The 25,864-nt window shown below is 39.9% G+C and overlaps 2 protein-coding genes across 2 annotated transcripts; one reads left to right on the top strand and one right to left on the bottom strand.

Annotated features, from left to right (window-relative positions):
• The first annotated feature begins 354 nt into the window (after positions 1 to 354).
• Positions 355 to 12,689, top strand: CTSO (cathepsin O). Its single transcript, XM_076336638.1, has 8 exons — positions 355 to 753; positions 2,091 to 2,196; positions 3,749 to 3,882; positions 5,107 to 5,274; positions 6,975 to 7,096; positions 8,306 to 8,469; positions 8,930 to 9,022; positions 10,743 to 12,689. The coding sequence occupies exons 1-8, from the start codon at positions 478 to 480 to the stop codon at positions 10,775 to 10,777; spliced, it is 1,098 nt and encodes a 365-aa protein (XP_076192753.1). The 5' UTR covers positions 355 to 477; the 3' UTR covers positions 10,778 to 12,689.
• Positions 12,690 to 12,745: 56 nt separating this feature from the next.
• Positions 12,746 to 25,315, bottom strand: TDO2 (tryptophan 2,3-dioxygenase). The gene is made up of 12 exons (XM_076336637.1): positions 25,162 to 25,315; positions 24,677 to 24,782; positions 23,449 to 23,539; positions 22,529 to 22,599; positions 20,650 to 20,777; positions 18,795 to 18,981; positions 17,379 to 17,486; positions 16,290 to 16,401; positions 16,084 to 16,141; positions 15,479 to 15,558; positions 14,796 to 14,886; positions 12,746 to 13,577 (listed from the first exon to the last, which is right to left on the bottom strand). The coding sequence occupies exons 1-12, from the start codon at positions 25,194 to 25,196 to the stop codon at positions 13,424 to 13,426; spliced, it is 1,221 nt and encodes a 406-aa protein (XP_076192752.1). The 5' UTR covers positions 25,197 to 25,315; the 3' UTR covers positions 12,746 to 13,423.
• Between the last annotated feature and the right edge of the window lie 549 nt (positions 25,316 to 25,864).

Genomic DNA, 25,864 nt, shown 5'->3' on the forward strand with positions numbered 1-25,864 from the left:
GCCGGGCATTAACCTTTAACCTCATCGTTAACTGAACGCTCAGCACCTCTTCTCCCCTCGTTTGCAGCCCTGCGCGCCCCGCGGCGCATCTCCTACACGGAAAGAGACCGCCTGAAACACAGGCTTTTTCCAGGCGCTGCCGGGCACCCCGAAACCCAGCAAAAATCGGCGGCAGGACACCCGCAGGCAGCAGCAACAGCCCCGACAGCCGCCGCCCGGCCCCCGAGGGGCGGTGCGGGAAACACCACTGCCGGGTGGCCACCATTTTATGCCCCGCCCCGCCCGGCGGGGGCAGCCCAGCGGGGTGCCGCCCCCCCGCGCCGGCCTGCCCCCAGGCCCACCGTAGGAGGAAGTTGGGGTCTGCCTCCGGGCAGAGGCTGTAAAGAAAGGAGGTTTCAGCCCCCTCTCCCCCACGACAACAGCCTGGCCCGCAACCTCCGCGGGGTGGGAGTGCGCCCCCCCAGGCCCCACCCCGCCATGACATGGTGGCCAGGGGAGGGGCGGCGGCCGGGAACTCGGCAGGGAGCGGGCCCCGCTGCCCCGCATGGCATGGCGCGACCGGTCGCTCGCCCCGGGTGGTCGATGGGGGTTCTGGCACTGGCGCTTTTCTGCTGCCTGCTGCGGGCGGGCAGCGCCGCCTTCTTGGCGCCTGCAGGTACCCGTCTTGGGGAGGAGGGCGGCGCCGGCCGTCCGGGCCGCCGGCCGTGGGACGGAGGCGGCTGGGAGAAAGAAGCGGCGGCGGCGGCCCTCCGGGTAGGTGTCCCTGCCCGCACTTACACTCGCGATCCGCGCTACACAGCGGGCCTGCTGCCACCGCGGCGGCTGCGGGCTCTGCCGGAGGCGTGGCGGCGTGCCGCTTTGCCGCTGCTAGCCCGATGGCTGGAGGGTGAGAGGTGGAGGAAGGTGGCACGGCGGAGCCCTTCAGCCCGGAGTACCGAAACCCGCTCCGGCATCCTTTGCTGTTTCGTATTCCTCGGCCCTGCCTGCTCGGCGTCCCCTCAAGTTGCTGGGGTTGGGGTGTCGCTGCTTTTCTCCCCTTCCCCGTTTCTGACGCCAGGTGTCAGCTTCGGACCGAGGAGCCCCGGACCCCGTGCTGGCCGCCCGGCGCGGTGGGAAGCGGGTTTCACCCGTCCCGTGCCTCACGCCTCCGGCTGTACAGGGGTTCCTGTCAGAGCGGTTTCGCAGGCAAATGGGGCGACCGGGAAAGTCGGGCAGGGCGGCGTCCCCCTGCCCGCTGTGGTGCCCCCCTTTCCTGCATGGTGCCTGACGAGGGATGCCTGGGGGGGCTGGGCGGGTGTCAGTCTAACGGGGCAGCGGGGTGGTTACCGGGGCTGAGGGCCCGCGCCGGGAGTGCGGTGCCAGCCTGGCCTGCTGCTGGCCCCGAGTGGCGTTGGTGGCTGCCTGTGGCGGTGGGACCGCAGGTAATGCCACCGTGGGTTCCTCCCTTGCCTGACAACCCAGCATGCGCCAGCGGACATCTTCTGCTGAGGGAGCGTGATGAAGTCTTCATAAGCGCAGAAGGTGGCGTTAAGTTTTTTGTATTTCATGTTGAACTTTGTCAGCAGAAGAAGTTGGGGAGGGAGGTGTCAGATTGTCTTGCTTTTGTACGTCAAAAACATGTTTTTCAGAGGTTTAGGAGTCCTGATAATTTAAAGTTTAGGGTTTTTAATGTCTTCAGGCCATTATACTGTTCTTTTGCTTTATAAGGACATGAAGCAAGACAGGGTTAACTCTATCTGAAGACATTTTTGCGTATCTGAACCACAAGGTTTGTTGTGCTGTCAAAGAAGGGCATCGGATGAGTTTGACACAATTTGTCCTCAGCTTGCCTGTTTTGTCTGTCTCATATCAATTTTTTACCCTCTATGCACTTAACAAATGCTTTTTTGGTATCTTTGTTGGAGTTGAAATTAGGCTTTCATATTGGTTTGATAGGAATCCACGATGAATCTGAGGTGAATCTGGGGTGAACAGCTGTCTTGTTATCTAAGTTCATGTTTACTGTTGCTAACCTTTTCTTTTTCTGCTCTTATGGTTTTGTCACTACTGCTAACTTAATAATGTCCACAATCTATTTTTTTTTCCTTCAGGAAAGCGCTAAAAGAATTAGATTACTGAATTTGTCATCAAAAGATAATAAGACTGCTTTCTATGGAATAAATGAGTTTTCTCACCTGTTTCCTGAGGAGTTCAAAGGTACATTTTCTGGCTGCTGCTGCTAATGCCTTTTCTGTTATTTTTCTTATTCTTTCCCAGAACCCTGTGTCTTTCACATTTACAGATTCTTCCAGTGCTGATAGTCAGCTAGTTTACAATGTCTGGTACCAAACTGTAAGTACTTCTGAAGGATACAACAATCCTCTTCATGTTTCTCTAGTCTTGCAAGGTTGAATTGCCCAGAGCCTGAATATGGTTTAGTATACAGACTGTTCCTTCTTTTCTTTCCTTCTTTCCTTCTTTCTTCTCACTGGGCCTTAAAGCCTTCTTCAGTTGCAACAGTTTTAAAATTGGAAAATACACAAGGTTGTCGAGTAGTCTTAATCATAGAATCATAGAATCATAGAATCATTGAGGTTGGAAAAGACCTCTAAGATCATCGAGTCCAACCGTCAACCCAACACCACCATGCCCACTAAACTATGTCCCTAAGCGCCTCATCTACACGTCTTTTAAATACCTCCAGGGATGGGGACTCAACCACTTCCCTGGGAAGCCTGTTCCAATGTTTCACCACTCTTTCAGTCAAGAAATTTTTCCTCATGTCCAATCTAAACCTCCCCTGGCGCAACTTGAGGCCATTTCCTCTCGTCCTATCGCTAGTTACTTGGGAGAAGAGACCAACACCCACCTCGCTACAACCTCCTGTCAGGTAGTTGTAGAGAGTGATGAGGTCTCCCCTCAGCCTCCTTTTCTCCAGGCTGAACAACCCCAGTTCCCTCAGCCGCTCCTCATAAGACTTGTTCTCCAGACCCCTCACCAGCCTCGTTGCCCTTCTCTGGACACGCTCCAGCACCTCGACGTCCTTCTTGTAGTGAGGGGCCCAAAACTGAACACAGTATTCGAGGTGCAGCCTAAGTTCCTATGTTCCTATTCCCTAACCCAAGACAAAATTGACTACAATCCAAACAATGCTTGGAGGTCCACAGCTGTACAATGATAGCTATGACTTTCAGGAGCAATATGACACACTTAATTTTTATTACTAAGAAAATTTGTCTGATACGTAACCTAATCTTCCTTTCTTGCTGTCAAGTTTGCTGTTATCTGTTCTATTCATCGGGGGATTTCACACCTTCTTTAATTTTCAATAATTAAGCAGCTTTTTTTAATGAAAAACTATTAATTTGCGTGTGTTTCAGAATCTTTACATTATTCTCCTCTAATTTTTCCCCATCGCCTGACTAAAATAAAGTAATATTTTTCCAGTAAGTAAAATCTTGTGAAAATTTTCAAACAAAACTTGTTTTATGGCATGGTTATTGATGAGCTTTAGTAAATCTTCACGCTTTGTACCCACATTCCCTACATGGAATATTTCTGTTCTTTCTAGAACTGTAGGAATATTTACATTCATTCTGGAGTATAATGATTATTTTAAAATACATGAATTTTCTATGGATTTGGGAACAAGATGTAATCTCATGTTTGTAACTACAGATCAAAGTTACCTCTATGGCTTCTAGTAAAACAGTTGTTTGTGGGGTTTTTTTAGTTAGTAGATTTATAGATGTTTGTATTCTGTGTTTAGCTATTTACTTAAGAAGCATACCTCACAAACTTCCCAGATACATAAAAGTGCCAAAGGGAAAGGAAAAACCTTTGCCAAAGAAGTTTGACTGGAGGGACAAGAAAGTCATTGCAGAAGTGAGAAATCAGCAAACAGTAAGTCCTGGTATTTTCCTTTCCTGGTTCTCAAGCACTGCCCAGAGACAGTTCCAGCAGGTATGTTGTCGAGCACAGTGAAGGTTTTGGAAGGGACCAGCACTGCCTCAAGACTCCTTGGAGCACTGGCACAAGTATGGCTGGTTGAACATATACAAAGTCAAGTAGTCACTTATGCAAAGTGGGATTAGGCTTAAAAGTATGAGATGTAAAAGTTGTGCATTTAGAAATTGTGCAATTATAAACTGTGTGTAATACATTTTTTGATCTAGTTAACTAAATCTGCAAATATTTTGCACCATGTGTGTTTTGTGGTTTTCTGAAGAGACTGGGGTAAGTTCAGTACCTGACCTCATCCCCCCATTTCACCTGGATGGGTATAGATCCTTTGCTGTTGTTTTCTCTCATGATTGAATGCCCTTGGCTGGTCAACACCCATGTCTTTACCATTGAACACCTCAGGGGATGCGTTCATGATAGGAAGATAACCAAACCCCACATGATTACAGTTTATCCGAAAGAAAGTGGTTATGATCACTGGTAAGAAGCAAATAAGCTGTTAAATCCCCAATGTCTTTCCTTTCTGTGCTTCACATAGTATAACCTGGCCCTTGCCTAGGAATAAATTCTGCTTCCTATTTTAAATGCCAGTTTAAAGAGCCTAGAACTGCAGTATAGATTCTGTTACTGTCTAAGAATTTTTCTATTATGTTTAATTTCAGTTTATTTTTTCTTAAACTGTAATCTAACATATTTCTATAAAATTCTTTGGACTGTAGAAAGTTGTAGACTGTCTCCTTAAGTGCATCCTTTTCAAAAACTTACTAACTAATGTGGTTAAAAAATAATTTCATCCTGAGCCCCAATCCTTCTTCAAGAAAATAGATACCGCACAGTAAAAAGCATCCTCAGACCTATCTTAAAGGGCAAAAATGAATCAGGAAGGAATCCTTAAAATAAGGCAACCACAATGCAGGAATCCTTAAGATAAGACATCCATAATGCATTTCTAGCTTTCAGAGAGCAGTACAGGAGAAAAAACAGTTCAATATTTTAAATGGCTTGATTAAACTTCTTTATTGTTGCCTTAAAAATGAAGTTCAAGGATGACGTAGTAAATGAAGAGCATCAGAAGACCCTTTTGACCTTTTTTCTTTTCTTATCAGGCTTCAAAAACAAAGCTGACTTCTTCTTTCTCCCCTGTTTCCCGTCTCTTTGCACCAGTGTGGAGGCTGCTGGGCTTTCAGCGTTGTGGGTGGTATAGAGTCTGCCTATGCAATTAAAGGAAATAACCTGGAAGAACTCAGCGTACAGCAGGTTATTGACTGTTCATACAATAATTATGGCTGCAGCGGGGGATCCACTGTTAGTGCTTTGAGCTGGCTGAACCAGGTTTGAAACTTTTCATAAATCTCGAACCCTTCCTTAGCTTTCATATTGACATTCTTTTTTACTGGGAAAAAGTGATGGGGAAGGTGGAGTGTACAGCTCATCTGATTTTTTTTGGTATGTGTGTATATATGTGTATATGCACATACATATGTGTGTATATATATGTATGCATATTTATTTAGTCTGGAATCAAGAGAGTTTGTTCAAGCAGAACTGAAACTTGATTCGAATTTTATGGTCTATATATGTTCTTGTGAATGTAACAAATCAACCCACAAGGGTTGAAAGTAATGTTTTCTTGAAAGCTGCAGTATTTCCACTGGAGTCAGTTGGAACTGCAGACATTCAGTACCAGTGCAGAAGGAGCCATTTATCCACGTGTCATTTTGTGGATTTGAGTGTCCAGTTTAGGCACCAGCACCTGGGGAAGAGAAGGGATGCTGAGATTTTCTGCTTTCAAATTTCTGTGGTTTCTGTTGCAAACACTGTAAAATCATGCAGGAGCGTGGAGCACCTCAGAATAATATTGACTGCATTTACCTTTGTTTCACTTGCAACCCAAAACAATGAAAATGCAGACATAATTTCAAAAAGAAATTCTACTTCAGTTGTAGCTAACACATTTCGTTCATGAAAAACACAAAATGTGTGTTAATATATGTAAGCAGAAACATTTTAATATCTGTGAAATAAAAAGTATTCTCTAGGACAACAGTTTGAGTTATAGGAATATAAAAAGGATCTCTTAGTTTTGTGAAGTTTAAAAACAAAAGCTGATTGTCCTTTTTAAGGAACTCTGTAATTCTGCCCCTGAAGATTCATATAATCCCGGCTAATAACAGTCTAGATAACTTGTTCAAGTTTGCATTTGAAGAAAGATGGAGGTTATTCATCTGGATTCCTCTGAAGCAAAATTCCCTCTTGCTCGGTAACAGAGGGACTACAAATGAATTAGACTGGAGAAGGCACTGTCATAAATGTGCTGTACCGCAGAACACAAGAAAAGTGCAAAAGGTTGATGCAATACCTTTGTAGCTGGACTTGGAACTGTGGCAGCCATTATAGTGCATTATATACTGGCATGAGGATTTGATGCTAATAGCAGAATTGGACTTAATTTCAATATTTTATAGAACTGTTCTTGGGGGTGGTAAAACACTGGCACAGGTTTCCCAGAGAGGTGGTGGATGCCCCATCCCTGGAAACATTCCAGGTCAGGTTGGACGGGGCTCTGAGCAACCTGATCTAGTTGCAGATGTCCCTGCCCACAGCAGGGGGGTTGGACTAGATGACCTTTAGAGGTCCCTTCCAACCCAAACTATTCTATGATTCTATGATATTTGTGGTTCTTGAACTGTCCCAAGGAAAGGATAATTTTGAAGAGAATGAATGGTCATTCATTAAATGAATGCCTAGTCTCTGTCTTGAAATTGATGAGATTGCTCACGAGGCTAGTTTAAACCAGAGTTACCTTTTAAATTTTGTTCATTATTTAAACACTTCTTAATCCCTTCTGAAGCTTTCTCTGCCAACAGGGAAACTAGAGATAGTAAATATCTTATTTCCCAAAATGACATTCTTATTTCTAATCTCACCAAGAACACACTGAATTTTGAGTGAGTTCTGTGGTCAGTTACACTGTCTGTTTTGATCTGCATAGCGCTAATGCATTAAATTCTGATTCATTTATCTTCTTGCAGACAAAAGTAAAACTTGTGAGAGATTCAGAATACACTTTTAAAGCTCAGACAGGACTGTGCCATTATTTTGGTCACTCAGATTTTGGAGTTTCAATAACAGGATTTGCTGCATATGACTTCAGGTAGCTGCTATTGATTCTTTTTATTTGCTGTACTTTTCCTTCTGTGTTCACTAACTGTGGAGTAAGCTAGAGCCAATAGTGCATTGACCAGCCAAAGGTTATGACGTTGATTGCATCGGTTCTGTACTGGATAAGAATTAATACATAACATTTTTTAGGGTTATGGCTTGCCACAATGAATCCACTCAATCCTACCATCACTAAGCTTGTTCAAATTAGAAAGCTTAAGTCAGTGTCTTGAAATTTGGTCTTTCCAGTTGGCTGTGTTTAAATTGGAACATTGAGTCCGGTACAATTTTAAATATATTCTAAGTGTACATTACATTGCTTAAGTATTGGAAAGGGTAAATTCTACCAATAATAATTGGAATTTGTTGAAAAATGTAGGAAGTATCCAGTTACTTCAGTATTCATCCTTTTACATACCCACCCACATCCTCCTCCAGTCCATGACTTAGCAAACAGTGTTGTCAACTGAATTTTGTAAAGACAACTGGTAGCTTTTTAGGTTTCTGTACCAAGAAAGTTTGTTTCTAATTTTCATCAGTACAATGCAGCTGCGTACTGAACTTCAAGACAAGAAATATAATTTTGACTAGGAACTGAATTACTGCCAGATATAAGTAACTAAAATCAGTTACAGCTTTGCCAGTCTGTATTTGCCAAATTTAGTTATTGCACATACCATGCAGTGATAAAGCTTTCCTGTTCCAGTATATTACCTAAATAAAACTGCATGAGGATGCTAATGGTGAAGTCTGATAGTGGTAATGTCCTGTGTTTTGATATGTTTGAGATACATATTTTAGTGTATTATTATGTATGATGTAAGAGGTACTTCTGCATGTTTGAAAAACTAAGGGGAAATAATAGTATAGACTAATGTTTTGTCCAAAGGTGGTTTTTAATTGAGTGATGTATGAAAGGTACATAGTGCTCACCATTGCCCACTGACTTGACCCAGAAACCTGCTTCTTTTTAATAGCATCATGTCTTTGGATCTGCACCTTTCCCATAGTCTGCGTGCCCTATATTTGTAATACTGTGCTGTAGTATATGAAATACATATTTATTGATGTGTGTTATGTGGTGTGTAGCACTCATAAGAAACAGTTGAATTGTTTGATTTTAAAATTGTACTTAACAAGTAGATTACCACCTCTCAAATTGCTTTAGCGTGCTAACTTAAGTCACTCGCTTCTTTCACAGCGGTCAGGAAGAAGAAATGATGAGGATGCTTGTTAACTGGGGCCCTTTGGCAGTAACAGTAGATGCGGTTAGCTGGCAGGATTATCTTGGTGGGATCATACAGTATCACTGCTCCAGTGGAAGAGCAAATCATGCTGTTCTAATCACTGGTTTTGACAGAACAGGTGCGTTTCCATCAACTGAACTTCAACCCAGTAGGTTTTGTGTTTTTTCTCTTAATTGCAACTTGCCTCCTGTGGGGCAGGTGATTAAAATCCACAACTGGGTGTTCTGTTAAGACCTGTTTGGTTTGGTGTCACATCAGTTCTGGAAGTGCAATCTGATCCCGGGAGGAATACTCTTCTTGTCTGTGCTCCTTCAGTTCTGTGGGACTTCATGTCCCTGTAAAGTCATGGACACGGCTATATGTGTCTTTATGCTAGCAGAGGATATATCCAGTCTGTTCAACACAGGACTGTTAGCTCTGTCCTCGATGTGAACAGCAGTAGGTTTCACTGTACAATACCATCAAACCATCATAAACTATGAGATATTAAAATGGTAATTAACTCTGTAGAGTGTTAGAAGTTTTTTATGCTTCCCACATCTCATGTTGTCTCTTGTTCACGAAAATGTCTCTTCCAGGTAGTATCCCTTACTGGATTGTACAGAACTCTTGGGGGTCCACATGGGGAATAGACGGCTATGTTCGTGTTAAGATAGGCGGCAATGTCTGTGGTAAGTCTGACAAAAAATAATTGAAGTGTCAAAGGCCACACACTGGGACATGTTTCTCCGTGTAAGTAAAGCGATATAATGGGATCCTCAGAGAGGAAATAAAAATCATTGCTATGTTTTAAAAGAGGTTAGATAAGTCCAGGTGGAAAAATAAATAAAGTGGTTGCTAGTTCAACCAAGCCATATAGTTGAATGACTGAAAAACACCATGCAAAGGTAAAGGTGTATAAGGCATAACAAATTTAAATGCTATTGTACCTTACCACGTAGAGGTAATGGCACTGTAAAGTGTAGAGTCACGTATCATGGTTCTAGGTTGGCACCATCGCTATACTCAGTGTAGGTAAAACAGCTGCTGTCCTCGTCTGGTGGGTGCAATTATCTCTCGGCTCAGTTTAGCAAACAAATACGGAATGTGGATCTGCCTGTGCTTGGGAACTGTGTACCCTGCTTGTGGCTTTTCTTGTAGGATAGAGGTATATACTGTTATTGCCAGTTCCATCTCCCGCCCTCTTACCATTTGCATGAGGTTTTTCTTGGTGTTTGAGGGGGTTTTGTGGTGTTAAATACCCAGTTTCTTCTGAGTTGCTGGATATGGAGCTAAGGGAGGTGAAGCTCCTGTTTACCAGCAAAGATTGCTGAGCCAAATTGCTGGGATTGGACTACTAAATAGTAAGTCTTGTGCGTCCATTGAATTTTTGTCTGCTAGATTAACCCTGTAGGTCTTCTGTTGGCTTTCCCTTCCATGTATGTTTCACAGTAGCTCTCTCAGTCATTGTAAAAGGTGTTAGATGATGTAAATCATCTGCAAATAAGAATAGATAATATTCAATTTGCCTGCACTCAGTAAAGGTCAGGACAATGTATCCAATCGTAGCTTTTCCATGTTGCTGAAACTTTTGTTCTTATTGTTGTTGTATAAACAAACTATTTGGAAAGAGAAATTTAGAAGTAGTGATAATTAAAGCAAGTCAATTGTAGAAGTGGTCAGGAAGAACAGCTGTGTTATTTTCAAAATCCATTCTCTCAAAAAGCAGGATCTTTCACATTTTCTGTAGCGTGTCACACAAGAACAAGCCAGCAAAGGCCAATAGTTGCTCTGTTTCCCCCACAGATGTTGCCTTCTGATTTAGAGGTGCGCTGACACCACTTTTGAGGGTATAAGAGCCATCACCCTTCGATACCTTCACAGGCTGTAGTCAGACTTTGCTTTTAGTGCTGGGAGGAGTACAACAATGCAAAAAGAACTGAGCATGAACAAAAGCTTAGTTTGCCCTGTGTTTGTGTGTGTATGAGTGTTCAGAAATGTGTCTTGTAATGGAATTTGTGATCTCTAGTCTTGGTGAGCTTTCAAAGCTACATAGCTTCATATTGTCTATCCATAGCTAATGAATATGATTAAAAGGGCAGAGGATATCAAGGTTTAGATTGCTTTTCAGCACCCAGATTGGACCAATGCTGAATCCTCAAAGAGGATCTAAAGTTTTGAACATGAAAGCAGAGGAGGGAGGAGTGTAGAGCACAGCTATAAATAGTGTCAGGCAATGAAGAAAAAAGGGTTGCAGCTGATTCTCTGCCCGCCCCCCACAACCCCAGCAGTTCACCTTCTGTCATGGCACGGAGGAGAGAGGGCATGATACGAAGTGAATTCTGGGAACTTATTTCTGGCAAGTCTCCACTTCCAGTATTTATTAAAAACAATTTTTTGTTTCATTTGTAGGTATAGCAGATACAGTTTCATCAGTATTTGTTTGACACTTACTGGCCAAAGACCACGATTATCATTTGGACAATAGTTTGGCACACACTTTATGTGAAGATTTACTTCAAAGCAACATTTTCTAAAATAAGAAATGACTGTAAGGGCATTTTCTGCTTTTAGGCAGTACAGGAATGGGTTGGCTGGAGTTTTTAGAAGTCTTTTTATTTGGCATGTGTGTTGCATATCAAATCTCTCATGGAATAAGAAGACTCAGAATCAACTCCAGAGTACACAAAAAGAAGTTACAAAGATGGACTGAAACTGTGAATGTGAACTCTATCCAGGTGTTGAATACTACTCCATAAAAAAATCGTACAAGGAAAGAAGTGCTGAAAAATGATAAGGAATTTGGATCAAATAATCAATAGTATGACAGAATATAAACAGAATGTTTTGAATGTAAGAAGAACCATGATTAGGTCTGCTCTTATTGGGCGGGGAGGAAGGGCAGTTGGAAGAAAATATTCTCTCTCTTTTGCTTTGACATCTGTCTTGGCTTTTCTGGCACCTCTGACAGACACACACATTTTGACTTCCTCCTTTTTGTGAAATCCTGCTTTTTCTCTATGGCTAGAATAATAGAAGAGGGAAATGGAGAGTCAAAGTTGTTTCCTGAGCACCCGCTGTCTCTGAAGTGCTGCAGTCCTTCAATTTCGGTCTTCAGACCTTTATTGGGTAAATATAACTTCAGAGCTCTTCAGAGCAGGGAGTGTGTTTTGGAAAGTGCCCGAAATATCAGAGTCTTCTGGATTAATTTGTTAGATGGATAGAAAAGTGAGAAGTAACTATGTAGACAAACCGAGGCAGTTCTAGTGGTTTAACATCCTGTGTCCTGGCAGGATGTATGTGTTTGCAAGTTAGCCTTTCCGTGCTTTGAGAGCTGTGTCAGTTCCATGCCTTCTGTCTTCTCTACTTCACAACTAAGAGTGAAGCCAGTTGCAAAGCAGAAATTAAAAAACTTACTCATTCTAGAAAAAATTGTGAGGGTGAGTGTTGTTAAAATATATTTGCCACCTTTAGAAAGTCAGCAATTACAGAATATTCCAAATAGAGTGGCTGTTAAATTTCCCTACATTAATTGAATTCGTAGGTGGGACTTGCTGGGAATCAAAAGGCGGTTTCAGCTTTGTTGACCTGTAAAACTGCACATGCAGGCAAATGTAACTAGAATTCACAACCAAACATGTAATTCTAAAATGCTCTGATCTTTCGTCTGGAATGCTTTACCTGTAATCTTTTATGAAGCACTACTATGGAAAGTATTGAAGCAGTTCTGTAATTTTTGCACTCGATTACTGTACCATGGTAATAGATCAGTGTATTATTATCATCTTTTTATGACAAATGCAATCATAATTGTCTATCATTAGTATTATCATTTTAGTCCTTCTACTTCTAAGTGTTAATACTTTAAATGAAAGGAAGACCAAGTGCTACGTTTCACTATTTCAGGTTCTGCTACTTACTGAATTTACTGGCTGAAAACTTCAGATAAACAAAAGGCGAAGTCTTCTGTAGTCTTATAGTCTCCTGTAGTATGGCCTTCCCTTAGCAGTTTACAAACAGCAAATAGCACACTTTCGTAACTGGAAAAAATAGCCAAAGTTCCTAATTGGCATTGATAAGAGTAACGTTGTTATAGTAGTATCAAACACAGACGTTCCACCGGTTTTTGAGGTGGTACTATCAGGCATAAGTACCTAAAGCGCTAAGATACAGAGCAACTCAGCAGAAATTAGGGCCTACAGCGTATGCGTATTTCCGAGGGAAGCATTTGAAAAGACGAGAGACCATCTAATGAGAAGGCGACACAGCTTTATCAATATTCTATGGCCAAATTTGCCTTGCTTTTATTATTTTATTCTTATTTGAATGATATTTTGAATAAAAAACACTTTAAATGCCTGTCATAATGTTGTTTGAACTTTATGCTTGCTGTAGAAGAAGTCTTAACAAAAGAAGAGCTTTAATACTGCTTTATTTGAAGTACAAAGTAAGTACTTATTTATATCTGCTGTTCTTAATGGTAAGTATTTCTACTGAAGGGATTTACATTCACGTGTAACAACACATAGATAGCAACGTTATTCCTGGTGTCTGTAAAAGTTCAAGAGGCTTGGGTGTCTATAGATTCAGGACTTAATTTTTTTTTAAATCTAGCTTTTGAAACTCTTAACCCAAAATTCCTTTTGAAATTCCACTAGAGCTCAGAAACTAATGTTCTTCTGAAGGTGATGAGACTAATTACATCCTCAACTAGAAGTAAATTACTAACAGCCATTAGCCAAAAAAACAAATACAAAAATATGTACAAGTAAGACATGATCATGATAATTCTGTATAATTTGCTCCCTCTCTCTAGGTGTAGGTTTTAAGAAGCCAACTAAGAGTTAAATTGGTCATCGAGTTGAATTGGAGTATCATTTTAGTCTTAATATAGGCTAACTCGATACAGATTTTTTTTTCTACAAACAATTAAGTTTCTTCCAGAAACCGATCGTACTATTCACATAGCTGTCATACATAAATACATATTTACACACCCACACTGCGAGAGAATAGCTGTTATATTTGAGGGGTAGCACCACTCGAGGTGAACGTCCTGAAGTTCTTCACAGCAACCAGTCTAGAAAGGCAGGCTAGTCAGAGTCGTCGCTGCTAAAGTAGGAGCTGTCGCAGTATTCTGCCGTATACAGGAATTTATGAATGGTTGGGTTCATCTTTGGTATCCAGTGTCTTGGCACTAGAAACGTTGAAAGATTGAACAAGTCCACAAACACCTTGTATCTGTCACTGAAAAAGACAATCGCGAACAATTAATACTGCTATATTGGCACAGAAGGCCATAATTTCAAAATTCTCAGGAATCATTCCATCTCATTTATTTAATAAGGTTTCTGCACTAACCCTCCTCCTGAATATTCCAGAGTAAGAATCCAATCCTAACTGCTTCTAGGGTGTAGCAGAGTAGACTTTCAAAGAAAATATGGTTGCTATAGTCACACCTTTCTTCTGAAAATGCAGAGTATGTAGGCTATAATCTCCAGACTGCCATTCTTGTGGTAGATATGAAGTAGAATTTATCTAGGAAGAATGTTAACCTGAAATTAAGGAAGAGTGAGAAGGCTTGCTGAAGAAGACAGCGAGCCTTTAATCTTCGAATTCAATCTAACCGTCTGCTTTCTATTCCACCCTCTGTCACGATGGTTGTGATGGGACTCGTTGCCCACATCCGTACATGGCAGCTGCCAGCTACGTACAGTTTCTCTTTGAAAACAAACCTCAAGGAAGGTCCTCTTAGAAGGAGACGTTTTAAATATCCTTGTGCTTTTTGACATAATGTGGTTCAGGACTGTCAGGACGTAGTTGCAGCTAAAGAGCTTGAGTTGTTTAACTAGCTGAATCCTCAATTTGGTGTAAAAACTTTCTGCCCATTCAGAGAGTTCTGTGCTCAGGCCCCGACCGTCCCTTTTAAGTTCCTTTTCTGCTTCATCCGACAGAAGGAAACACGTTTCTGATTGTTGCTTGCACAGCTTGAGAGTATTAATTACTATCACCTTTAAGAATATATTCAGTCCTAAACGGAAGTAGCTTAGGTTGTATGATTAGGGGTCATGCTAAGGAATAAAGAAACTGTCATCGGTCACACAGTAGACGGGACTCACTTCCAGCCTGTATCACCTCATTAACTTGGGCTAGCTTGCACACAAACTAAACAATGCAGGATTCATATTATTGCTATTACAGTAACGCCTAGATCCCTTGACTGAGAATTATGAATGGCACTTTGCATGAGTAATCAGAAGGAGTTCTTTTTGCCCCAAAAGGCTTGGAATTTATATATGTCAACCTGGTAAGTCAATGTTCAACAGCCAGGAGGAAATGCTAGAGTCCCAAAAGAGAAACAACAGCCCTCTGGCCTCCAATGAGCCGTCTGAAATCTGTCTCCTGGCAGGACGGTGCCTACAAACTGCGTTATTGCAGGTAATGGGGGAAACGCGTTATTCTTACCTCACTGTGGAGCGCAAATACTGGTAGCCTGATGAGCCTCCAGTGCCAGCCTTGCTGCCGATCATTCTGTGCACCATGCAGACGTGGTTATCTACGTAATACAAAAGAAGGACATGGCATATGTTCAGTGTTAAGGTATAACCAATCACATCAAGGTGCATCAGTGAAATATTAAAGATCATACAGAGACCTTTACAGATACGGAACTACTAGGTCTTCAGCAATGCAGGAGTTAATTCTGCCACTCTTCAGTCAACTGATATAAAATTATTGTTCATGCGGAATGAATACACTAATTATTATACATTATTATGCTCTGTTAATACAGAATTAATACATTCATTTATGGATGTCTAAATAGGGAAGGAGCAGAAGGAATGAAGAGTTGTCATTATGATGTTTTGGCAGACATTGGAAAATATATACCTGTCCCTTAAATAAAATTTTTCACCTAACTTAAAGCATGTCGTAGAAGCGATAGCTATACCTATGTATCTAATGATCACAGAGGAAGCTGTTCATCTTTCCTCTTGGCCGACGTACAAACAAAAAGTCATTCCTAAAGGATGAACTCAGAAGCTCAATTCTAAAACTCTGGGTATAACTTGTCTAGAAGAGGGTGAAACAGAACAGTTTACTTGAATCTAAAGGAGGGAGTGTCACAGTCAAAAAGTGAAACTCACATCTCCATTTGGTCATGAGCACATCGATATCCATAAGGGAGGTAAGAAGCTGAAAGGGAACCTGAAAACGAGGCTCCTCCCTTGGAAAATGAAAGAGAAGACAGTGAGACCTCTTATGATATGCTGTATTTTTCAAAGTATTGCTTCACCAATGCATAACAGTGACAATGTATATTTTTCCTAAATTGGTATTGAAACGTCAGTAGATATTCTAACAAATGCTTCTGCCACGTAAGTCTCGACCTGTGCCTTTTCCCTCATACTTGGAAAAATACTCTAAATCTTTCTAGGACACTTTGTACAACAGTTTGAACAAGGCATTTTCTGGTTTCAGTCTGAGGAGCGGCATCTGGTCAGACACGAACCGGCTGCCCAGAGAGGCTGTGTAATCTCCATCCTTGAAGATATTCAAAACTCAACTGGGCACAGCCATAAGCAGCCCAATCTGACCTTCAAGTTGGATCTAACTAATCTGGGTTTTTGTGGAGGGTTGGGCTAGATTACTTTCCAAGGCCTGTTCCAACCTAAATAAACCTCTGCTGCTGTCCTTAACCTTCACCTCCCCTCCTGCCAGTAAGCATTAAAGATACGTCTGCTAATGTTACCTGTAGAAGTAGATCATTAAGGCACCCTTCAGTGCTTTATAAGACAGTCGTCTTTCTCCTGCAAAATACAAGTGTCCTTAGTTTGTTGCTGATCCTCCTGCAAATTTAATGCTATTATGTGATTATAGGTATCATGTTGTCCTGGTTAAACCACGACACGTATAAAAAATAAAAAGTGCATATTGACATGTATTAATACAATCTACCTTTACTTAGCAGGTGTTCATGGCGTTTTTCATCAAATAACGAAAGTAATACATCTTTCTGTTTTTGGAATTCAGATAATAAGTCATCTTTTTCTTCTGATTCTGGTTTGGCCTTTGGTATTTAAAACAAACAGGTTTTAGAATTCAATAGGGAAAATTAAGTGCTTGAATGACCCATGATGTAACTTCTATTTTAATCATAAATACTCTGTAAGTTTACATCGTAAATGTAAGAACTGTATTTTCAAACAAGGTAGATGAGTCACTGAGTCACTGTCCTTTAAAAAACACAAGTACCACAAAATGTACAATTAAATTGCTGTCAACGTAATTCAGATGAATGAATGTTCAAACAAACTGGCAGCTTGTCACTTTTCTTTAGGTCTAGAGGCCTTAAAAACACTTAATCTTCATTTGTTTGAAGTCTGATTATTATTTTTTTTCAAGGCAAAAAGAAGACATCCTTGCACAACTATGGGTAAGAAAATTGTAAATAAAAAAGTTTAGATAAGTTAGAAAGTTGTAAAGAGATATTCTCAGGAAATTGATTAATTCTTATGTTATGGTGGTTTTTTCCGTTAAAAAATGTACTTAAAGCTACAGGTCTTACAATATTCGGGGAATTTCTTGTGCTTATTTGCCAGTGTAATTCAAATGAGTGCATAGCAGCAAATTGCGACATACTGTTAAATAGAAATGGGCCGTTTATAGTGACACTCCATACTCACAGCTCATGGGCCCAAACTTTGTGGAGTTTTACTCTGAACTGTGGATGCAAGTACTAACTAAAGGTGAAGTTGTAGTTTCAGTAAAATCAATGTCAACCCCTCCATTGATACCATCTTTTTCCTTTTGCAATCAAAATCATCCATGTATCATACGTTTTAAACCATCTTAGATGTCAAATTACAAACTTATTCAGATTTCCTGGAAAAGTTTGCAATTTTTTCTGCTTCTTGCAGACAGAAGCTGCTGAAGATGAAGTGAAGTGACTGAGAAACTGTGATTGGGCCAAAAGTCAGATTTATGTCAGGATGTCATTTTGCCAGCTGTCGTTGCTTATGGCTAGATCAAGAGTACATTATATACCTGCACCAAGGCAAATTTCTCTTCTAGACCTTTTAAAACATTCACTTCAAATTGTCCCCAGAAATCAAATCCTTCTGCGTTGAGTCCTGGAGTTCTTTCCAGCCATGCCTTTAATAATAAGAGTAATAATAATAATAATAATAATAATAATAATAATGTGTTCAAACGTTAATAATGCAAGCACATTACCCTAGAATTACAAGTTATAGCAACATAAATTATACTGCTAAATTTGTTCTGGTTTAATATCCCGTAAAGGTGCTTATTGCTGGAGTAAGCATGTCCACATGAAAGATTTGTACCTGCCTAATGGTGCTGTGCAAACACACCCACAGGTTCCAAGTTAAATGACGAGTGTTGGAAGACAAAAGCTGTCTCATTCTAAGAGTATCTTTAAAACCAACACCCTTGTAGATACAGGAAAACAATCTGATTCCACATATATAGGATAATTGTAAAGATAAATCTCAGAAGGAAGATACAGAACCAGCTACCTGTGCAATCAATTTTTATCATGTCAGACAGGCTGAATGCTGATCAAGCAGTCTGTCATTAGCTTACCCCAAAATACGTGATAATACAAGACACAAATTTACTTGGCAGTTAACAAAGCTTTCTCTTCGATTTCCTTTTAATAATGGGAATGAAATTAGGAGGGGGAAAAAATTACAAATCTTTCTGGCCAAACTCCCTTTAGAGATCGCTTAATTTAGCTCCTCATCTGAAAGACACAAGAGCATGAAGTCTTAACGAATGAAGAAAAGCTAGAGAAATTTCTTATATGTTCTGTATCAGGTGTCATTAGACAAATGGATAGGGCTAATGAGAGTGGATGCTTTTACTGATGTTTATACCGCATTATTCTTTAGAAAGTTATGTTAATTTTGTGTATGAAAATGACAAGGGGGTTAGAGAAATTACTGTGAGTCATTCATAACTTTGAGACAAAGTCATTAAATCAAGGCAAGTGATAATGAAACATTTGTTAAACATCTTTTCTCCTTTCCATTTTGGATTGTCATTTTTCCTTTTGTTTTTTTTTAACCTAATAGCCATCACTCACAGTGGAAATACTTTTAAAGTTTTCTTCTAAAAAGGGGTTATGGTCATGAAAAACAATGCAAATGTTGCATTTATATTCTTACATTTATATTCTTAGCTCATACTTCCACAGCGCAATTTACTAGTTTAGTTTAACAGTTTCAGACAAGAGGAAATGCAGTGAAAAATCAATTGGTTTACTAACGACTAAGTCTTTTTCATACAAGATTTGGTAAGAATCCAAAACACGACTGACTGGGAAATTGCCAGCATGCTTGCTTCTCTCAAGGAAGAAGAATTTGTCACTGACGCCAGTGAAGGACGTTCTTGGGAGATGGGGGAAAACAAAGCAAGGTCTTAGACAGACATTGTTACCTCCACAAGTTGCAGTAGCGTTGGTTCTTGTTCTGATTTAAGCAGTAGTTCATAATCCTGTCCCTTGAAGTTGTCACGATAATGCCTTCTGTTATAGGGGACCCTCAGACTTTGGGGAACACCAATTTTGTTCTCTAGCAAGCGAAACTGCAGGCTCTGAAAACCTGAGGCTGGGCTTAGGTAGTATCTTTGGGAACAGAAGAAAAGAAGATACAAAAATACAGGATACTATTTTACAATCACAGGGTTCTCTGGTTCTCAACAAAATAAAAAAATACATACTTCACATTTGAAGGATATCAGATAGGTATCTGAGCATTTTTTATATGATTGCAATTAGGAAAATAAAAAACCCAAGCTATTTTAATGCAACTACAATGTATGTATAACATATTCTAATTTTCTAGCTATATATTGTTTGTGCATACACAGATATTTATATACACACGCTTATGTTTGTACTGTGTTTTAAAATGGCAGCATGCGTGTGTGATGTACAGGAGGAAACGTTAGTGAATATCATTTCCTTTCCAGACAGAATAAGCAGCTTCACCCCAAATTGCTATTACAAAAATTTCCACATCATTAAAGTGCCAATGAATGCGTTTTAAATAGGCTTGTTAGACAGAATAATTGCTATGTATACAATAGAATAATGTTCAGAAAAACATTTAGTGAGTTTCATTTGAGGGATTCATTAATGGGAATCTTTCCGAGTTAAATCGCATGACCATGCTGAAAAAAATGATTAATAGAAGTAATCTGAAATCCCACATTGCTAGATAATTGTAATGCACTTTGAATTGCAAATATAAGATTTGGCAGAAGCAGATCATTGATTTGATCTCATGGTTGCTTATTAAATGACAGCATGTTGTTGAAAAGCAGAAGCAAGAATGCATCAAAACAGATGATTAGCCCATGGATTTCCCCTGCTGTGGTGTAATGCTAGATGATACAGATGTTTCGAACTTCCAAGAGAAGCAAAATTGTAGTTTCATGTGCTTTTTAGTTAGCGAACTTTAAAAGGCAGAAAGGAAACAGTACTAAAAGAATGCAGAAGTGGATGGGATGCTGGACGGCACTGAGGTCACGAGTCAGGTGGGTCAGTGACACAAGCAGAACAAGAACAGGAAGGCAGGCAGTGGATGAAGCTGTGACACATGGTAGTGTAGTGGAAGGACCTAGCTGAAGTGAGGGAAGAGAGAGAAATGCCATGGGAGAAGTGAGGCAAGCCAAGGGGTCCCAGAGAAAGCCTGGGCAGACGGCAGAAGAGCTACCAACCACCAGCCCAGCAGCTACTGGAGAGCAGAAGTTACTGGGGAGAAAGAAGAAGAGAGAGCAATGCTTCCTTCAGCCACTTGAAACCTCCAGCGCTGCAGACCCACTGAAAACATGAAGCAAGGAAACACTATGCAAACCAAGACAGCCGAAATATCTATTTGATAATCGATGGGGAGTGCATTTCTCTCAGCCGAGCACTTCTATGGTTTGCCGTAGAATACAGCTGCAACTGCGCAGTGGTAAGTTTCAAGTAAATCGTTAATGGAACCGCGAGCTATTTCTGTTGTTTCTATTGTTTTAACTTTTTACTCAAACCATTCAGCAGCACCACATATAAATATCAGCAATTAACTTGTACTTCTTTGCAGAGCATTCTGGACCCACACACACGCTCAACTTCTTAATTGACCCTTGCACTCTAATGTCATGGTTGCCTCTCTAAGGTATGCTCTCACCTTGCTGAATGATGCATGTACTACAAGCTGCCAGGGCACATGCAAAATTCACAACCAGTTCTAAAAAAGGGAATTACCAGCTCGTGGATTACTGTGGAGGAATAGTAAGTATTTACCTGAAATCAAAGAAGTCCAATGCAGTCATAGTTTCCAAAACTGAGAACTGTTCCACAAGTAATTTCAGGATCATTGAAATTCTGTTCATTCGAGTGATAACCTTCAGCATGTTCCTCTCATCTCTTACCTGTAGAAAAAATAAAGATTATAACCAGACAGAATGGTGTTCTCTTTATATCCTACCTATTTATTTCAGGTCTTTTCACTGTTGTACATCACTATAGTTCCCAAGTCCTTTCCACGCGAAATCCATAGCAGCAGAATCTCATATTGAATAGAGAGCCCTGCTTTTTAACTGCAAACTGAAACTATAATTTTCAAAGATTGAAATCTGTTTTTCTATGACTGATGGTATATTACCACTAGGCCAAATATATAGGATTTTTTTTTCTTTTCTACATTTTTGACTGAAATAGGAGTCACCACAAGAAATTAAATTCTAGACCAAAATAATTTATATCGTGCTCATTTCCAATGATTACAATATGATTTTAATGATATATGATATAATGCGATAATTATATTATGCTTTCTATTAGAATCACTTCTAGAATCATTTCTACTATTGTGAAGGAACAAGTCATAAGGCAGGTGTGGAAAGTACTTCAAAGTTGAGAAGCAGAATAGTCTGAGAGGTACATCAGGAGAGCACATCTAAAATGTTCGTCAGAGCTGTGTATTAGCAAGCAGAGGAAAACAAAGAAGACTGCATCTGGTGGAAAATAGAAAATATTAAATGGAAAACAAGAAGCTCTCTTCTGGCTGTTGAACACTTTGCTTGCAGAGGAGTCTGCTAAAATCCCTATTAGTTTCAATGGGATTAAACTTCTCTCTTAGAGCCGGGCATGCAACCAGGAAATACCAAACTACAAAAATGAAAGATGATAACCATTTCCTTAATCGCCTGGCTGTGTACTTAACCTTAACACTGACATTTCAAATTCTGATTATAAGCCAAGTTTCATTTTTCATAAAAATAATGAAGTTATTCTGCTTAAGAACTGATTTTGATCAGTTATAATTTGATATAATGTTCAACTAAAACGCCAACAAAATTATGAATGTGGAGGACAACAGAACATTTTCATTGGACATTATGATAAAAAGGTTCCTTCTTTCAGTCTGGTCTAGTTTCAAATTTTCTTTGTATACACATGCTCATGATGTTATGCAAGGTATTTCTCAGATTATATGCAGTCAGCCTTTTTCTGTGGGTGTAGTATCAGGTCAGGAGTTTTCCTTTGTTATCTATTATTATGAGGTGTGTTTAGCTTTGGAGAAATGTTTAGAGATGTTCAAAATATTCCTGTTATATCTGCAATTTTCAGAAATTCTCATACAATTGTACACTGTGATTTTGATTATTGCTTTTCTGTTGGATTTAATAATACACAACTACGGGTCTCCTTTCGTATAGCAGATATTGGATGGAAGGATATAGTATGTAGACTTCCAAAAATTGAACAAAGGCAGAAGTGACTTTTCAACATAAAAATACCTGTGAGCCCTCTGGTTCTCAGTTTTGCCTCTGAGCATGCTTTTTCTGCAGTAGAATATTCCCAAGTTACGTTTCTGCAGTTACCCACTACTAGTAGGAGAGTATGAGAGCATTTTGGCCAACGGAATTGGTCTTGGAGAATGATCTATGCAAAAGGCGGATTTCAGGAGGAAATAAGAGTTTGCTGATCAAATGTCTGTACTATGTCTGTACTATCAGGATATAAGAGCCACTCAGCCAAATTTCACTGGGGTTTCTTTCATGCTGTTTTCAAAAAAGAGCACATGCTGCTTTAGTAAACCCAAATATATCTGGAAGGCAGGAGGCAAGAGAAAGAGAGGGCTGCATTTTCCCAAAATTAATATTTGCTTTTAACTTACGTGGCCATTTTGAAAGATCACCCGCACAGAGTCCATTTCCCACAGAATCTGCTTAAACCAAAGTTCATAAGCTACAACAAGAAAGGCATTGTTAGCATTAACTTCAAGATTATTTTGGTTTTTCTTCATAGCATTGAAGAAGTAAAACTCTTACATTTGATTTGAAATAAGTAGCCTATGTTTACACTGTTGGTGTATAAAAAGATGCTGATACCCAAATGAAGTACCTGTTACAGTATGCTGTCCTTCACCTAAGCTGTTACATGGAATAATCTAGCATCGAGAATGTTAGCAGATTTTTTTAAAGCATGTTTTACACATCATATGTTTGATGTACAGAATGTTCATTACAAAAGGGGAACGAGAAAATCTAGATCTGATACTCCAATAAAAGCTAACCCCAGAGCTGCTTGCAACCTTTATATCATCTACATGTTTCCTGTCTGGAACAGGAAAACATCATCAGGCCAGTGCCTGCAGAACACGTGGGTATTAGCAGCCAGGGAGCGCCTAACCAGTACGCTGGCTTCTAGACAGCCTCCAGATAGTTAAAATTGGATTGAAGTTTCAGAGAAGGCACAAGCCAACACACAAAATTTACCTACAATACACTGCATAGCAGCCTATTACTCAGACAGGGAATGAGTTTCATCACCTTAATTTCTCTAGAAACAGAACCATCTAGATCTTTGTTTACCAAATCCAAAGGTTATGCTTATAGCTTCACGAGCATAGAGCTCATTACAGCCTTACAGATGATATAGGGATATATACAAATATAAATGCAGAGAAAAGACAGAGCAATTGTAGTGATTGTGTCTAAAATGAAAACAAATTGTGTGTTGCATCTTTCAGCATTGAATAACTCCCTGTGGCAAAAATGCCGGTCAGCCACCACTGAACTCCTCCCAACCACTTACCTTGATGCGTCACAATGAAAAGATGCTCATCGTGGATTTTGTTTCCTTTCTTCTCACTCTGAAGTTCTTGAGCATTCAATATTTTGTTCAGCTTAAAAATAAAGATGAGACTGTTCTGTAAAGCTCTCAATTCTCCTATCAGCAATGGTAGTCCTACTGTGTAGAGCTAATATTTAGGGATAATATTAAAAAAAATACATATAGGCCTCATATTCCAGCTTGTATGAGAAGTTAGACTAAATGGTCTCAGGTGTCACTTTTACTTTTTAATTTTAAAAAAAATCTTGCCTAAAATGGAACATTTAGGTACCCCAAGTAATAAAGTTTGGAAAATAATTTTAAGGGTATTTTTAATTATAAAAAAAGAGAAAACAAAATATCCAGCATGTTTTCCAGATCTTACATCTATACTGTCATGTTCCATGAAAACGGAGTTCCTGTAGTAAAATTCTGTGTAATCATGCAATAACATCTGCACAAGAGCTCTGATTTGAGGCTGTACTAGTTATTTCAATTCTGGCATTACTAATTTTTTTAATGACTCAAATTTACAATCTAATCATAGTTGTTTTAAAAGAAATCTTTGCAAGATTCCATATAGTATGTCAACAAACCAGTCTTCCGTTCACAAGCACAGAGTAATTCCGCTCACTTCAGTTTGTGCTGTCACCAAAAAAAAAAAAAAAAAGTCTGGATTCTTTTGTTACTTATGGCATTTTATTTTTACTTACTTCTTAATTACTTCCAGTTGTTGCAGTTTTTTGTTTGGGGTTTTTTTTGTGTCCCCCCTAGTCATCATCCCACCCCTAGATTTCTGCAATATATTTTTCCAGCCAAATATTCTGGGCTTTCACGCAATAATTCGGGGAACTTGCACACAGCCTGCTGACGTGGAGAAATTGCCAAGTGGTGATTGTCAGACCCAAGAAAGCTTTTTGTGGTGCACCACTTTACAGTTTAGGTTTACCAATATAAATAATTCCCTACCCAAACCCTCAAAATATCCCGTTTCCCTGCAGTTTAAGAAGCCATCCCACAGTCCACCTGCACCATCCCGGTTGAGACAGGCACCTGTGCCCGTGACTACACATGAAGAGCTCAGGTAGATGAAGGGCACTTGGAGACCTGTCTTTGTGACTGGCTGACTGCTGGGAGAAGCGTCAATCACAGGTCCTGGCTCAAGTCTTAAGAGTGACCAGGGCAGTAAACATGAAATCCTTAAACTTACTTGTAGGTAGTCTCCATAGACAAGTCCACCTTTGCTGGCTTTATTTATCCCTTCTTGTGATTTGTCATCTTTTTCATCTTCCAATGATAGCTTGTTAAAATTAAATCTAAGAAGAAAATTAAGTAAATATATAAACTATTTAATTAAAGAACTATGAATACACCTGCCTTTTTGCTAACAAACAGATGCATCTACAATTCAAAGAATGCTTTGTTTTGAGAAACTGAACCACTAAAGCAGGCTTTTGAGAAAAACAGTACACCTGAAATACCTCTCGTCACAGTAACAGCTGGAAGCATTACATCTAGTTCATCAAATAACAAGTGCTTGGACAAGTCCTTGTACAATCTCTTTTGCTTTAGCGATAGCTACAGCTGTCTATTTGTTGATAATCATTAATTCCTCTCTGAGCTTTCTTATTTTACATTAACATTATATCGTTTGAACTGACGTTATAAAGCAAAACACAGGGACGAGGGACTCACAGGTAATTGTTCCCCGCGAAGTGGCACCCGCTCATGATTCCAGGATCCAAACTCGCTGAGCTGCACCCCAGGGACTACAGTCCGTTAGTGTTCCCAGATCCGCTGCAGCTGCCTTATATGTAACCTTATCTCACCACCTAGGCCAACCCCCAAATTCTCCTCCTTAGCCCTCAGCCCATCCCCGCTATTCAATAATTACAGAAACTATTGCGGCACAAAGGTCAGTAAGTTCATGTTGTTGGGTCTCCAGGATTTTTTTTTCAGTCAGTCAAAACAGTAATGGCTGGCATATTCGCTTTGTCCTATGGCACACGCTTTTTATGCTTTTTACTGCAAGGTTTCCACCAGTTGCTTCTTTGGAGACCAAGGCTGGTGTAAGGGGTAAGTCCATGAAAGGTCTGTGTGTGAGGAAAAGGCAATATTTAACAAATTCAGGAATTGTTAAAGTAGGTTTTTAACTTGCAGCCTCTTGTATCAAGATAACAAGATACTTTTAAGTTTAAAAAATGAAACATATGGAAAAGGAAAGGGGAGGGGAAGGGAAGGAGAACATATTTCTATGGCAAACTGAATAATGCTTGTAAGAGATTTCAAGTAATACACATACTTTCAAAAGATACACACAGATTAAGTAAAAGAACTAAAAATAATCATGTACATCTCATGGTATTTTTCCAGTGGTTTAATTAATGACAATTTCTTA

Source organism: Aptenodytes patagonicus, chromosome 4 (assembly GCF_965638725.1).
Source record: "Aptenodytes patagonicus chromosome 4, bAptPat1.pri.cur, whole genome shotgun sequence".
NCBI lineage: Eukaryota > Metazoa > Chordata > Aves > Sphenisciformes > Spheniscidae > Aptenodytes > Aptenodytes patagonicus.

What these genes read in the sequence shown, in the direction of transcription:
- CTSO (XM_076336638.1), top strand. Translation starts at nt 478, where the DNA reads ATGACATGGTGGCCAGGGGAGGGGCGGCGGCCGGGAACTCGGCAGGGA. An exon ending in CTTTGAGCTGGCTGAACCAG is followed by an intron (nt 5,275 to 6,974) that starts GTTTGAAACTTT and finishes ATCTTCTTGCAG; the next exon opens with ACAAAAGTAAAACTTGTGAG. An exon ending in GATAGGCGGCAATGTCTGTG is followed by an intron (nt 9,023 to 10,742) that starts GTAAGTCTGACA and finishes TTTCATTTGTAG; the next exon opens with GTATAGCAGATACAGTTTCA.
- TDO2 (XM_076336637.1), bottom strand. Translation starts at nt 25,196, where the DNA reads ATGAGCGGGTGCCACTTCGCGGGGAACAATTACCT. An exon ending in TCTATGGAGACTACCTACAA is followed by an intron (nt 23,540 to 24,676) that starts GTAAGTTTAAGG and finishes TTTATTTTTAAG; the next exon opens with CTGAACAAAATATTGAATGC. An exon ending in TTAATGATCTACTTCTACAG is followed by an intron (nt 15,559 to 16,083) that starts GTAACATTAGCA and finishes TCATTTTCCAAG; the next exon opens with GGAGGAGCCTCGTTTTCAGG.